Source organism: Mastigoproctus giganteus, chromosome 12 (genome assembly GCF_048544385.1).
Source record: "Mastigoproctus giganteus isolate SK-2022 chromosome 12, ASM4854438v1, whole genome shotgun sequence".
NCBI lineage: Eukaryota > Metazoa > Arthropoda > Arachnida > Uropygi > Thelyphonidae > Mastigoproctus > Mastigoproctus giganteus.
This window is the reverse complement of record NC_143586.1, coordinates 140,917,995-140,932,226: the sequence shown is the minus strand read 5'-3', so window position 1 is coordinate 140,932,226 and position 14,232 is coordinate 140,917,995. Positions and strand designations below refer to the sequence as shown.

Below are 14,232 nucleotides of genomic sequence, written 5' to 3'. Positions count from 1 at the left end.
AGAAACAATAAATGATAATATTGAGCCATTTCAAACTTGGAATATTATAAACTCTTAAAGAGAAAATGATGAGTTCATGTTGAATGGTGAGAGCTGTAACTATGACTGATGTTTTGACTAAGAAACCTTGTTTTCCTGTACAATATACATCTCTGAATATTCATGCTTTGTTTCATTCAACTTTCTTGTCAAAGTTGGCACATATGCTGAAGTTCCCTGAATCAAATAGGTGTCCAGTAAACCAGACAATCAAATATATTGAATATTAGCAGTACATTAAAGAATCTTTACATAAATTAAGCACAACTATAAGTTAAGAAATCAAATTCTTAATTATCTGAATAAAGTGTGATGATTTATTAGTTATGGTCTCGAATTCACATATATCAAGGTGAAGCATCAAGGAACATTCTGGACGGCCAGCAAATCCAGCTGCTAGAGCCAGTATCTAACCTAACTTTGTGATGGAATCAGGTACATTCAAGGATATATGTGCATCCCTGATATGTTCATGGATCACTTTCTCTATCATTATTATCACTTCCTGTTTCTGCTTTGTGTTTCTCCTCTTTTTCTTCCTCCTATAGTACAGATAATTACCAAAGCAGATATCATTCCAAACAGTTGTATACAAGCAAATGACATACAGATAATTCCAGCAATGTACAATCGCTCCATAAGCCAGTTGTGAAGCTTCTGGTAGCAGCCCTAGAGAATTGAACATTAGTGATTAGAAGAAATAATCTGTACAGCAGTCTTAGACAGACAAACAATCTATAAAGCAAAAAATCTGTGTGTATATACATGTGTACATACTTATAATTAAAAGAATGAGATGTCTAATATTCACAAACTTTGGTGGATAAGGTTTGAGTTACATAGGAAATGTTTAAAAGGATAAAACATTTAAGGAAAAAAATTTTATTTTTCCATCTGCCAAAATAGAATGGAAAAATGGCAATGATTATAGTAAAATCATTAATTAATCATTAAAATAGAACCAAAGGAAATATTTTATGAATCTGTGAATTTGCATGAATATGTGAGATAATCTGAGAACTGTGCTTCTATTAAACATTTTTTAAAAAATGTTTAATAGAATTTTAATAGATTTAAATATTTTAATAGATTTTTTTAAAAAAAATTAGTACATAAAATGTTATATGAATTAAAAAGATATACATAAGCAGAAAAGCAATTCTATTAGAATCTAATAATGCTTTTACTTTTAATAAGGATAATGAATAATAATAAATTTACTGGATAATGATTTTGCAAAATATAGCAAAAAGTGTGTGATGGGCAAAAATATACAGTATTATAAATCTATTCAATTCACATTATTTTAACTGAAATTGAAAGAAACTTTGTCTCCTCTACAGCTAATGCATTTAAAGGTTCCTGGATTTATGAAATAAAATGCAAAAGGAAAGAGTGTGATTAAACGGAATAAAGAAGAATTATCTGTCAGGATCTCATCACATCAGGGACCACAAGGCACTAGCATCTGACAGTGCCCTCTGACAAAAACATGGGATGTAGCATTTCAATAACCTCTATACACTTGCCTTGCGACTGGGTTGAAAGGCTGTGGATCCATGCTGTACAAATGACAAGCACAAGAGTACTTACCAAGTTGAGATTGAGTGACCAAAGAAAGCTTAAAAAAAACTTCCAATGATAGTGCCTATTTGATGGAAAGTTAATCAGAATGTTGCAATAACCAATCTCTGTAAATAGAACCATTTAAACAAAAAAAAATAAACAATAAATAATTATAAAGCTAGTAATAAAAGGCATAAATAAAAATCCTGTAACACTGAATATTACATTCACAATCATAAATAAAAGTGAAACTGTTATGGCTATATGCATTTTGCATACAGCCATAAGGGCCTGTGCCATATTGCCTACAGAAAACATTAAATTTTGCTTTTACAAACTAGTCTTTGCTTCTCTCAGTATTCCAATACAGTCTCTATAAAATAATTAAAAGCAAGATGATTTCAAATAGTTATAAAAACATTGAAAAAAAATTAAAAATTACTAGTAATTAAAATATTGAGAGAAAAAATTATTAAACTCACTGCAGTTTGCCAAATTGTGTGATTTTCACTTTTCCCACAATTTGTAGAATTTCTGAATTCTATCAGACAACAAGAATTAGGAACCCACTCCCTTCCTGGCCAAGCAGCTACATTGAACCAGTCTTTGTTAGATTTTACTCCACAACATTCAAACTACATACCAAAAATGAATAATTAAATAAATAAAAATATAAAAAAATAAAAACACTACATATGTACTTAATTTTATTTAAGTTCATCACTCTTATTATAGTTACCAACATTATAACTATCAGCAAGAGTAGAAGAAAAATGCTTCGTTCTAATTAGATAACATTCTGTCAAATGTATAACATGTAATATTATCAGGTCCTGATATATTACATGCTCCTGATAAGTCATTTCAATGATTATTTCTTGTGGGAAAGAGAATCAATTAGGATAAGTATAACTGGTTATCTGATTTCAGGGGCATTCCTAGGGTATGTGGTGCCCAGGTGCCAACTGAAATTTGGCACCCGCTTTTAAAATTTTCTTCATATGTGTGTATATAAGTTTTAGGTTTTCAGATGCCCCTTGAACGTTGCTGCCCAGGTGTAGTGCACCCCTTGCACCTTTGAGACAGCCCACCCCTGTCTGATTTAAGACTGGCATTTTCTGATTGCAACAAAAATGCTCAATAATATAAAATTAATATTATAGAAAAGAGAAGAAAAAATAAAATAAAAAAAGAGAGAGAGAAATGAACTACAAAAGGTAGGTGTGTGTGTGTGTGTGTGTGTGTGTGTGTGTGTGTGTGTGTGTGTGTGTGTGTGTGTGTGTGTGTGTGTGTAAAAAAAAAAACAATGACTTGTACTGAAAAATGCACAGTAATTAAAAAAAAATTACTGACCTGTACTGTGTTTTGCAGTACAGGTCATTATTTTTTTATATATTGGACACTCAGAGAATGCTCAGAAGAATTCCATGGACAGATTGGGTCACCAATGAGCAGGTTCTTAAGAGGGCAAGGACCACAAGGACACTACTAACTACAATTGCAAAGAGAAAGACTGCCTACCTTGGGCATATTATAACAGGCCCACAATATGGCCTGCAAAGACTAATCCTGCAAGGAAAGATTAAAGGCAAAAGAAAGACCAAGAAAAAAGTGGCACAAAGCAAGAGGCAGAATTGGCTGGAAAATGTTGGTCTTCAACGTTCAAACTGAACACAGAATCTGAAGAAGAAGAAGATATATATATATATACATATATATCTTCACATGTGTTTTGGTTTCATCTGCTGTTTCATATATAGGCTACTAGATCTTATAAAATACAAACATTTTCTTATACATATATATATATATATATATATATATATATATATATATTTTTTTTTTTTTTTATATTGATGATATAATTTAATCCAAAAATAGCAAAATCCAAAAGGTGTTTACAATGCAAATTGACCAAATTACAGTACACATACTTTTCAGAAAAAATCTCACTGACCACAGAAACATAGGTATAATGAAGATGCCAGGAGAAATTGAGAAACATTAAATGTGTGGAAAAAACTCAAAATTTCTGTGCAAATGGTTTACCTCTTTCTGGCAGTACAGAGTTCAAAAACAATAGCAGGTCTGAAATTGAAAAAAACCTTTGTTTTTACAGTCTATCTTTGTACTGTCTACAAACCGAAATCATAATGTAATGAAGAATAACTGGAAGAAAAACAAAAAAAAAAAAACAGACCAAGAAGTACATGTTGAGACAGTCGGTCTCTTTCCCAGCTTAAAAGCTATCACAAACTGTAGTGCTAAATTTAGAGAAGGGGAAATATCAAATCCACTTGATAAAAATATTGACAGAAGTTATGCACTCAAAAATGGATGTGCCTGTTAAAAATAATAGGGGATTCACCCTGTGATGTACCATTTCCTTGCGAAAAGCTATAAGACATAACTGTGATCAAAGGAAGAATGTAAGTCTTTTGAAAACAAGCAAATCCAGCAAAGTGGGCTGAGTTGAGCAGCTGTAGCCTCAATGCTGCAACAACCATTGAATGAAGATATCCTTGACAAAGCTGAACTCCTGGAGCTGCAAAAAAAGGATAAAAATGTGCAAACTGCAAGAATAAATACCCACTAATAGTGACCTCCAGAAAAGGGGGATAATCCATAAAATACAGCTGCTTTAAACTTAACACATAGATATAAAATAAATCATATTAAGTTGTAAAGATAAACTATTAAGAAAGTAAACAAAGAAATATAAATAACTACATGTATAACTACAGAATATAAAATAATTTAAATTGAAAATGATTAATATTTGCATTTCTAAGTGATACTTATTTTTAATTTATCTTACATACACACACAGAGTTCAGATTTTCATTGAACACATCCTCAACCATGATTTTGCAAACTGTGCCTGGCACATAGCACACTGTGGAGCAGGGTTTATCATTACGAATTGTGGAATGTGCTGTTTGATATGAGTTTTCTAAGCAGTGCAGACAAGTTACCAGATCCACACATGTGGTTTTGTTAATGATAGACAAGATTTTGCTAGCAGGGATAAGGAGGTGATTATGTATAAGGCAGCAGTCAGGCCACACCATGGGTACTGGATAAAGGTCTGGAGGCCTCATTTTAGGATGAATGTAGAGCTGCTGGCACGAGTACGGAGAAGGGCAACGAGATTAGTAAGTGGAACAAAAGGTTGCGCTTACCAAGAAAAGCTTAAGTTCTGCAAACTGCAGCATCTGGAGCCTAAGCACCTGCAAGGTGATCTAACTGAGGTGTATAAGGCTTAATGGTTTGAGCAAGCTCAATGCTGATGGAATTCTTCCTCATGCTCAGATTATGCAGCTGAAAGGGCATAAATTCAAATTGAGGAAAGACAGTTGTGGAATAGATGTGGTGAAATTTTTCCTTTAGCCAGCTGGTGGTTGATTACTGGAACCAACTTCCATCTACTGTTGTGCAAGTTGAAGCTTAAATACATGTTCGTGAGGCAACAAGAGGGAGCAATACTCTTGATCTGATTATCAGTAGTGATTCTTCATGTATTAAGAATCTGCAGATAAATGAACCACTAGGTTCATTTATCTGCAGATTCTTAATACATGATCACAGTGTGTTGAAGTGGGATTTACTCAAGGAGGTAACTACCATCAGAGGTAAAGGGAAGGGTTTTTGTTTTCGTAAAGGCGACTATGAAGGTCTGAGACAGTATTTAAATTCTATGCAGTGGGACCAACTGACGATGTTACCAACAGCAAACTCAAAATGGGAAGCATTCAAGGAACTAATTTTGGAGGCTACCAGGCTTTACATACCAACTAAGAAATATTGTTCAAGGTTTAGGCCTAAATGGTTGTCAGATGAACTAATGAGACATGTGGCAGAGAAGAAAAATGCATGGGATACATACAAATTAATGGGTGACATGGAAGCCTATGATAGATATAAGTTGGTCTGTAACCAAGTCACAAAGGAGATTAGGCAGACAAAGGCAGACTACGAAAAATCCTTGGCAAAGGATGCAAAGAAAAACAGAAAAGAGTTCTTTACATATTTAAACTCAAGAAGGAAAGGGATGAATCAGATTGGTCCACTGGATATTGATGGTTCAACAGTTGAGGATCCTGCTCAGGTGGCTAACAATCTAAACGAGTATTTTGCATCTACATTCACGCATGAGGAGTTATTCAGGAAGGAGAATGATGTAGGTAAAGTAAACATTGGCAGTGAGCTGGATGATTTTGTAATAACTGAGAGGAAAGTGGAGGAGAGATTGTTGAGGATAAACATAAAAAAGGCACCTGGGGTGGATGGGATCTATCCAGTTATATTAAAGGAGGCAGCAAAGGAAGTAAGCAAACCCCTAGCCATAATTATGAGAGCTTCTTTGGACTCAGGGGAGGTACCCATAGACTGGAGATGTGCAAATGTAACCCCAATTCACAAAGGAGGATCAAAGGCTGACACAAGTAATTATAGACCTGTTAGTTTAACTTCTGTTCCAGGTAAATTAATGGAGGCACTGGTTAAAGAAGCACTGCAGGATCATCTAGACAAGAATTCAGTTATAGCTCAGACACAGCATGGTTTTGTTAAGGGCAGGTCTTGCCTGACCAATTTGATTGGATACTATGATGTAGTCACAAAAGAACTGGATGCAGGGAATAACTTTGATATTATATATTTGGATCTCAGAAAGGCTTTTGATACTGTTGCACATGGAATACTGCTGCACAAATTGGAGCAGTGTGGCATTGGAGGCAAATTGCTGCTATGGATAAGGGGATGGTTGAGTGGCAGAAGACAGAGAGTGGTAATCAATGGACACTGCTCAACGTGGACTAATGTTATTAGTGAAGTTCCTCAGGGTTCAGTGTTGGGTCCGTTGTTGTTTTTGGTGTTTATGAATGATATTGATGATGGGATATCAAGTTTAATGTCCAAGTTTGCAGATGATACAAAGGTTGGCAGGGTTGTTAAGGACACTACTGATGCTATGCTGCTGCAACAGGATCTGGAAAGGTTGAACAGATGGGCTGAGAGGTGGCAAATGAAGTTTAACACTGACAAATGTAAAGTACTACATATGGGAAACAGTAACCCCAGAACAACGTATCAACTCTGCGGTACTACACTGACAGTGGTGGAGAATGAAAAGGACCTGGGGGTAATTGTGCAGGCAGATATGAAGTTCTCTGAGCAGTGCAGACGAGCTGCAAGAGTAGCTCATGGTGTCTTGTCAATGATATACAGGAATTTTTCTAGCAGGGATAAGGAGGTGATTATTCCCTTGTATAAGGCAATGGTTAGGCCACATCTTGAGTACTGTATACAGGTCTGGAGGCCTCATTTCAAGAAGGATGTAGAGCTGCTGGAACGGGTACAGAGAAGGGCAACAAGATTAGTGAATGGAACAAATGGTTGCTCTTACGAAGAAAGGCTTAAGTTTTGCAAATTACAGAGTCTGGAGACTAGGCACCGGCGAGGTGATCTGATAGAGGTGTATAAGGCTTTGAATGGTTTGAGCATGCTCAATGCCAATGGGCTTCTTCATCTTGCTCAGAATAATCACCTCACAGGGCATAAATTCAAATTGAGGAAGGACGGATGTCGGATAGATGTGCGGAAATTTGCCTTTGGCCAGCGGGTGGTGGTTGGTGGAACCGACTTCCATCACTTGTTGTTGAAGTTGATAGCCTAAACAAATTTAAGGCTCAACTGGACAGGTATTTCGAACGAACGGAGTGGTGAAATGGGAGTGGTGTGTGTTTTTTTTTTTTTTTTTTTTGGCTGATGCTGAATAAGCTTGCTTTCTTGCATCATATGCCTCTACTAATGCTAATGCTAATGCTAAATTCAAGTCAGAAGTAGACAAACGTTTGGAGTGAATGGCTGGGTAAAATGGAAAGTTTTTTTTTTTTTTTTTTCTTGGCTGATGCTGTATAAGCTTGCTTTCTTGCACCATATGCCTCTACTAATGCTAATGCTAACTGTGAGCTCACTTTTCTCCTCAATCAAATCAGTCTCTTTATTTGGCTTACTGTCTAATTATTTTGAATAAATTCATAATGAACAATACCTGAAGGTATATTTCATGATGAATAATCAACAATATGAATAGTACCAGAAGGGGGTGGGGGAAGCAATCCTTTTTATATTTGACCAAATCTGCAATTGGGATGACTGGAATTCTATATCAAGATCATGGCCATACACTCATATTTCACCACCAGTTATTAGCAACAATTGCTGAAATTATAGTCTATTTCCCCCTCACCTGTCAATTCTCAATGGTGCACCCTTTATCATTGTTCAACAATCATGGAACAAAAAAGGTTTTCTAACATGATGCATATCATAGTCAAAATAATTCCCTGGCATGATCTGAAGAATATTTCCAGCTCATTAGAAATTTCTCAGATGGTTAATCACTGATCAGAATGTATTTTTTTCATGCAGTGTAGCAACCATTTCATCACAATGTTCAGGAAGAGTGGTCATTCTTGGATATACTGGAACATTTCATACATTGATAAATAGCAACCTTACTTAAATGAGCATCACCAAATGCAGTTCTTAACATAAAAAGGAGTTCTGCTATATTTTTCCCATTCTTCACTCAAAACTTGATACATACATGTTATTACACTTTCTTATACATCGTGATTGTGGAACCCCAAGACAACACATTTCAACTTCAACACATGCTGTTCACTATTGGTTTGGTGGAGTGGGAAGCAGCTGAAGGTTTGAGCAAACTGCAAGAAAGCTCAGATGCTTTCTTGCAGTTTTCTCTAAACAAGACTTCAGTTATAGCTTGGACACAGCATGGTTTTGTTAAGGGAAAGTCTTGCCTGACCAATTTTATTGGATACTTGATGTGATCACGAAAGAACTGGATGCAGGGAATAACTTTGATATCATATATTTGGATCTTAGAAAGGCTTTTGATACTGTTGCACATGGAAAACTGCTGCACAGATTGGAGCAGTGTGGCATTGGAGGCAAATTGCTGCTATGGATAAAGGGATCGTTGAGTGGGAGAAGACAGAGAGTGGTAATCAGTGGACACTGCTCATCATGGACTATGTTATTAGTGGAGTCCCTCAGGGTTCAGTATTGGGTCGTCCATTGTTGTTTTCTCTATTTATAAATGATATTGATGATGGTATATCAAGCTTAATTGGGTCCACTGTTGTTTTCTGTATTTATAAATGATATTGATGATGGTATATCAAGCTTAATGTCCAAGTTTGCAGATGATACGAAGGTTGGCAGGGTTGTTAAGGACACTAATGACAGTACGCTGCTGCAACAGGATCTAGAAAAGTTGAGCAGATGGGCTGAGAGATGGAAAATGAAGTTTAACAATGACAAATGTAAAGTACTACATATGGGAAGCAGCAACCCCAGAGTGATGTATCAACTCTGTGGTACTACACTGACAGTGGTAGGGAACGAAAAGGACCTGGGGGTAATTGTGCAGGCAGATATGAAGTTTTCTGAGCAGTGCAGACAGTCTGCAAGAGTAGCTCATAATGTCTTGTCAATGATATACAGGAATTTATCTAGCAAGGATAAGGTTGTTGTTAGGTTTGTTGGTGCATCAGCAACTGTGGCTATAATGCACCTAGCAGGGATAAGGAGGTGATTATCCCCTTATATAAGGCAATGGTCAGGACACACCTTGAGTACTGTATACAGGTCTGGAGGCCTCATTTTAAGAAGGATGTAGAGCTGTTGGAACGAGTGCAGAGAAGGGCAACAAGATTAGTGAATGGAACAAAGGGTTGCTCTTACGAAGAAAGGCTTAAATTTTGCAAATTACAGTGTCTGGAGACTATGCACCCGCGAGGTGATCTGATTGAAGTGTATGAAGCCTTGAATGGTTTTGAGCATGCTCAATGCTGATGGAATTCTTCCTCTTGCTCAGAATAATCATTTGAGAGGGCATAAATTCAAATTGAGAAAAGACAGATGTAGGATAGATGTGCGGAAGTTTGCCTTTAGCCAGCGGGTGGTTGGTTGGTGGAACAGACTTCCATCCTTTGTTGTGGAAGTTGATAGCCTAAATAAATTTAAGGCTGAGCTGGACAGGTACTTGGTACAAACAGAGGGGTGAAATGGGAACGTGTTTTTTTTTTTTTTTTTTTGGCTGATGCTGTATAAGCTTGCTTTCTTGCATCATATGCCTTTACTAATGCTAATGCTTCCCACTTCACCAAGATGACTCTTACCAGTCATCTTGGTCCTCTATCTTCCCTACTTAGAGCTGTCTGAAATGTTATATAATAGAGAAAATGCAACCCAAATTTAGCAAGCACATTCTTTGGGAAATGTGTAAGAGAATAATGTGAAAAACAAAATTAGTCCAAAAAAATTCCCACCAGGGGAAAAGATATCTAAAGACAATTAACCTATTATGATATGCATGGCTGATTATAATGTAAATGAAGAACATGCTATATACACCAGTAAAGTGACATTGTAATTTCATGCCTGACATTTTCATTTAACAGCACTATTGGCAACACAACATATGGCATGACTTTGTCCAGCATATTACCAGAGCATTAATATAGTACAGTAATACCCCGAAGTTACGCGATAGGTGGGTCCGACGAAAATCGCGTAAGTCGAATTCGCGTAAGTCGGGGTACAACTTTGCATATAAATACATATAAATTTTGCTTAATTGGGACCAAGGACTAACAAAAACACTAGTTTAGAAGAAAAATATTAATAAAATTGCAGTTCTTTATACATATTAATACAAAATATGTATTAAAAAAAACAAATGACTTACGTTAAAAAGTTATTTCGATGTCTTCATAAAATCTAACAAATTCGTCTGACGACACAGCGCGTTCTTTTTTTCACGCAGAATTTCTTCGTAGCAAGCTAATAATTTTTTTATTCCTTGCTTTGTAGCTATAACGCGTTCTTCGTTGGAGTCTATGTTTTCTAAAATTTTTAAGCCCTTTACAATTGAGCCCTTTTCAATTTTCAACCTCTCAAGTTTGCAATTGTCATGTGCTTTTCGCCGTTGCTTCATTTAGGCCTGTAGCACGTGCAATATCGCATGGTCTTTCATTTCGCTCAAAGCGTTTCACAATTTCATATTTTTTCTCTATCGACAGAGGCGGACTGGCCATAAGCCTTACCGGGGAAACCCCGGTGGGCCAGTGTGATTTTGGCCATAAACCATAGTATGAGGCCACTATAAATTTTCCCGGGTAAGAATTTTTGATCCAGTCCGCCTCTGTTTATCGATAATTGCTTTTCTTTTTCTCTCTGAATCTGCAGTGTCTTCACCAGGACGCTTCCTTTTCACACATTTTAATTAAGTATTTTACTCATTTTTAGGGAATAAAGCACAATTACAAAACGAGGAGGCATGCTTGATACGCATAAACAAAGCTGCGCGCATGTAGCAACTGAATAAACAACACCATAAAGGCAGAGATACACTATTAAGACCTCACATTTCTAGGGGTTACTACCATAAAACAATAAAAACAATTTCCAGTTGCGTTTCTGTTAGTGGAATCTGTTATAAACTGGTAGTAAACTCGATCTAATTGCATTTGCGATTATATCGATAGCTGGAATTGTGTTGGTTTTTACGTTATTATGGTGAAATGTGTTTCCCCTTCACTGATATAAAAAACATAAAAGCAGCAAAGTTGAATTTTGTTCATCTTTCGCTCTTATTCTCCGCCGTCGCACCGTATATCGATAACATATGAAAAACGACCTTGAAGATAGTGGGCGGCAGCGTTGCCAAACGAAAAAATCAAGAACCGCGTAACTCCGAGTTCGCGTAAGTCGGGGTAGCGTAAGTCGGGGTATTACTGTATTCCTATTTTTAGTGGATTTGGCCTTTTCAAAATGATCAAAAGTAGGAGAGTATTCTCATTCTCAATTGTGATTTTTGTGACCAGCAGGATTTGAACTGTCTAGTTAACTGTATGGTGGACATGTTCATGTATTCTAATAACCAAAATTAAAAAATTAATAAAAATTAAAATAGCATGTGTGAATTTCAGTATTCGTCAAGTATGGTATTCATTTTCATTCTGCATTATACTAATTTTTTTACCTGAAAATCATAACGTTAAATTGCATTCTTTACAGCTCCATTCATGCAAAAAAAGTATGCAATGTGACTGTGCCCACTTTGCAGAAAATTTTGTTTCCTATTCATTTCAGCTACTTTGCTATCCTCAGATTTCACCATTTTTTCCTAAAAATGACAAAAATTATAAAAACCAATTCCAGGCCAGTGCTAGTACAGTGGCCTTACGGACTGAGTCCTTCATGTGGGGGGGGGGTGAGAGAGGGGGTGGAGATAAAGTGATTCATATAATCTTGAAACATGCTAAAACTCAAAAATGAAAGATGGATAAATAATGGAGGGTTCCATTCTTTTTTTCATGAAGTAGGGTACTTCCTTCTCATTCAGCTTTCTCTTTTATACTCTATCCTTTTTTGATTCTTCTGTCTAAACTTGAAGCTCGTAACAGTTTGAGAAAATTTATCCACTAAACAAGCTACTGTAGCACTCTGAGACTGCAGTTTGATTTCTTTTATTTCATAACTGCCATTTCACATCTCATGTCTATTTTCCTTCCATTTTGCAAACCTTTTGTTTTCTATTGCAGATCTGAGGCCTTGGAATCAGTTCATATACCCAAAAATTAAACAGGCACTGTGAGATTGGTATAGTTTAGCCTCTTCTATTTCAGGCAGCTGGTCCATGTCTATTTCTCTTTCCTTTTCACAAAATTTTTGCTGTTTTCTATTGTCTATCAAAAGCCTTGGGAGTAATGAGTTATTATTATTATTATTATTATTATTATTGGCCATATGGTACAAGGAAGCCTAAGGCTTATGCTGCACCAGCCAAAAAAAAAAAAAAAAAATCCCAAGTTACCCCCTGAGAGAGAGAGAGAGAGAGAGAGAGAGAGAGAGAGAGAGAGAGAGAGAGAGAGAGAGAGAGAGAGAGAAGTAGAAAGGAATCACCAAGAAAGAGAAGAATGATGATATCCAGCTCAGGACCCTGGGTTTGCCAAGCCCATACTCACCAGATGTGAGCCCCCGAGTTTATAGATAAATACTGTCAGGCTATCACAGCAATGTCTAAATAAATGGCATATTAGCATTTGGCAATGTTTTACTACTATTAATTTTTTTAAATACTGAAATACCAAGACAACTTGTGGAAAAGTCAGGTTTGTTCTGATATGCACATTACAACCATTACATTAACCCTGCAAGAATAACTTCTCAAAGAATGCCAAAAAGAGAAAAGAAATAACAATGAAATTCTCTGAAACAACAAAAGTTGTAACAAATACTTGCTATTCTTACAAGAGATAAAAACAATAACAAAAAAAAGTAAGGTAAAAAGTCATGCAGAATAGGAGAAAATTTCATGTTTTAGATAGTGAATAAATTTAGTTTGCTATCTGTCAGAAATTTTCTGAAGTACTAAAAATAAAAATGAAAAACAATTTAAATATTTCATGCTTTTGTATTAAAAATTTTTATAATCAAAAAAGAGATTATACTAAAGAATATTAACAATGTAAATATTTATTACTGAATAAAATTATTTATTTATTTTTATTTTTTTTGGAACATTCACCAAACTTTCTGATCAAACCTTATATAGAGCCTATTGTAATAATGGGATTCATTATACAACATCTATCTCTTCAGTTAATTTAGTCAGTAAAATTTCAGTAAAATTTTGCTCATGCCATGGTTTGGTGGAAACTTCTTTTGTCACTGTTTTTTTAAGCTAATTTCCTAAAACATTTATTTCCAAGAATAAACTGCCAGCTCAACTTATGAGGCTGCAATTCTATTTAGTCATAAATTAATAAAACATTAGAAATGGGATTTTTGAATATTTTTTATTTAAATTCCTTAGAACTGCAATCACTTTATACACCTCACAATAAAGGAGGGACATTTACCTCTAGTTGTATATGATCCCAAGCCTCTACTAAATCATTTCCATCATTAATGTTATACCTTTCCTCTATCCCTGCAAGTAATTCTTCCTGTAACAGCTCCCCAACCTTCACATATAAAAAAAAAATAATAATAAAAAAAAAAAAAAATGTTTAGGTGATAATATATGAAGAAATAATCAATAAAGTGTCAATTTTAATGAAAAAGTACACTGCTGGAGAACACACTATACATGTTAAAAAATAATGAGAGATTAATCACAAATGTCACTTGAGCAGCATGGTAAAAAGGAAAACTGAAAGCACTCCCACACAACTGTGAGTCTACTGTAATAATTTGTAGAAACAGAAGGTAATCAATTTAATCATTATTGTTCTTTCTCATTCACTAATTGTGTCTGATTAGTGGTAAGAAAGAGTGCAAGATGTAGAGCAGAATTTTATTATTTACAGCCAAAAAAAAAAATTGTTTTGCATAAGTACATTATTGAAAGAGGTAAAAAAAGAAATCTTCATTGTGGTACTGGATACCTTTACTTTATGGTACTGGATACCTTTACTTGTGGTACTGGATACCTTTACTTTACCTAAATCTGAGTAATATTCACTGAATTAAAAACTACTAATTTTAATAGTAAATCTGATATGAGTTAAACCAGTCCTTTCTTTT

General features: G+C 35.4%; 1 protein-coding gene across 1 annotated transcript in view; it reads right to left on the bottom strand.

Annotated features, from left to right (window-relative positions):
• Positions 1-355: 355 nt before the first annotated feature.
• Positions 356-14,232, bottom strand: part of LOC150077470 (tetraspanin-9-like) — a 69,507-nt gene continuing 55,630 nt past the window's right edge. Inside the window, exons 5-7 of the mRNA XM_090386287.1 lie at positions 13,566-13,670; positions 2,088-2,240; positions 356-708 (exon numbers count right to left, since the gene is read on the bottom strand). Of these exons, the coding sequence (XP_090242413.1) occupies positions 538-708; positions 2,088-2,240; positions 13,566-13,670 (429 nt within the window). The 3' untranslated portion in view covers positions 356-537. The remainder of the gene's footprint in view (positions 709-2,087; positions 2,241-13,565; positions 13,671-14,232) is intronic.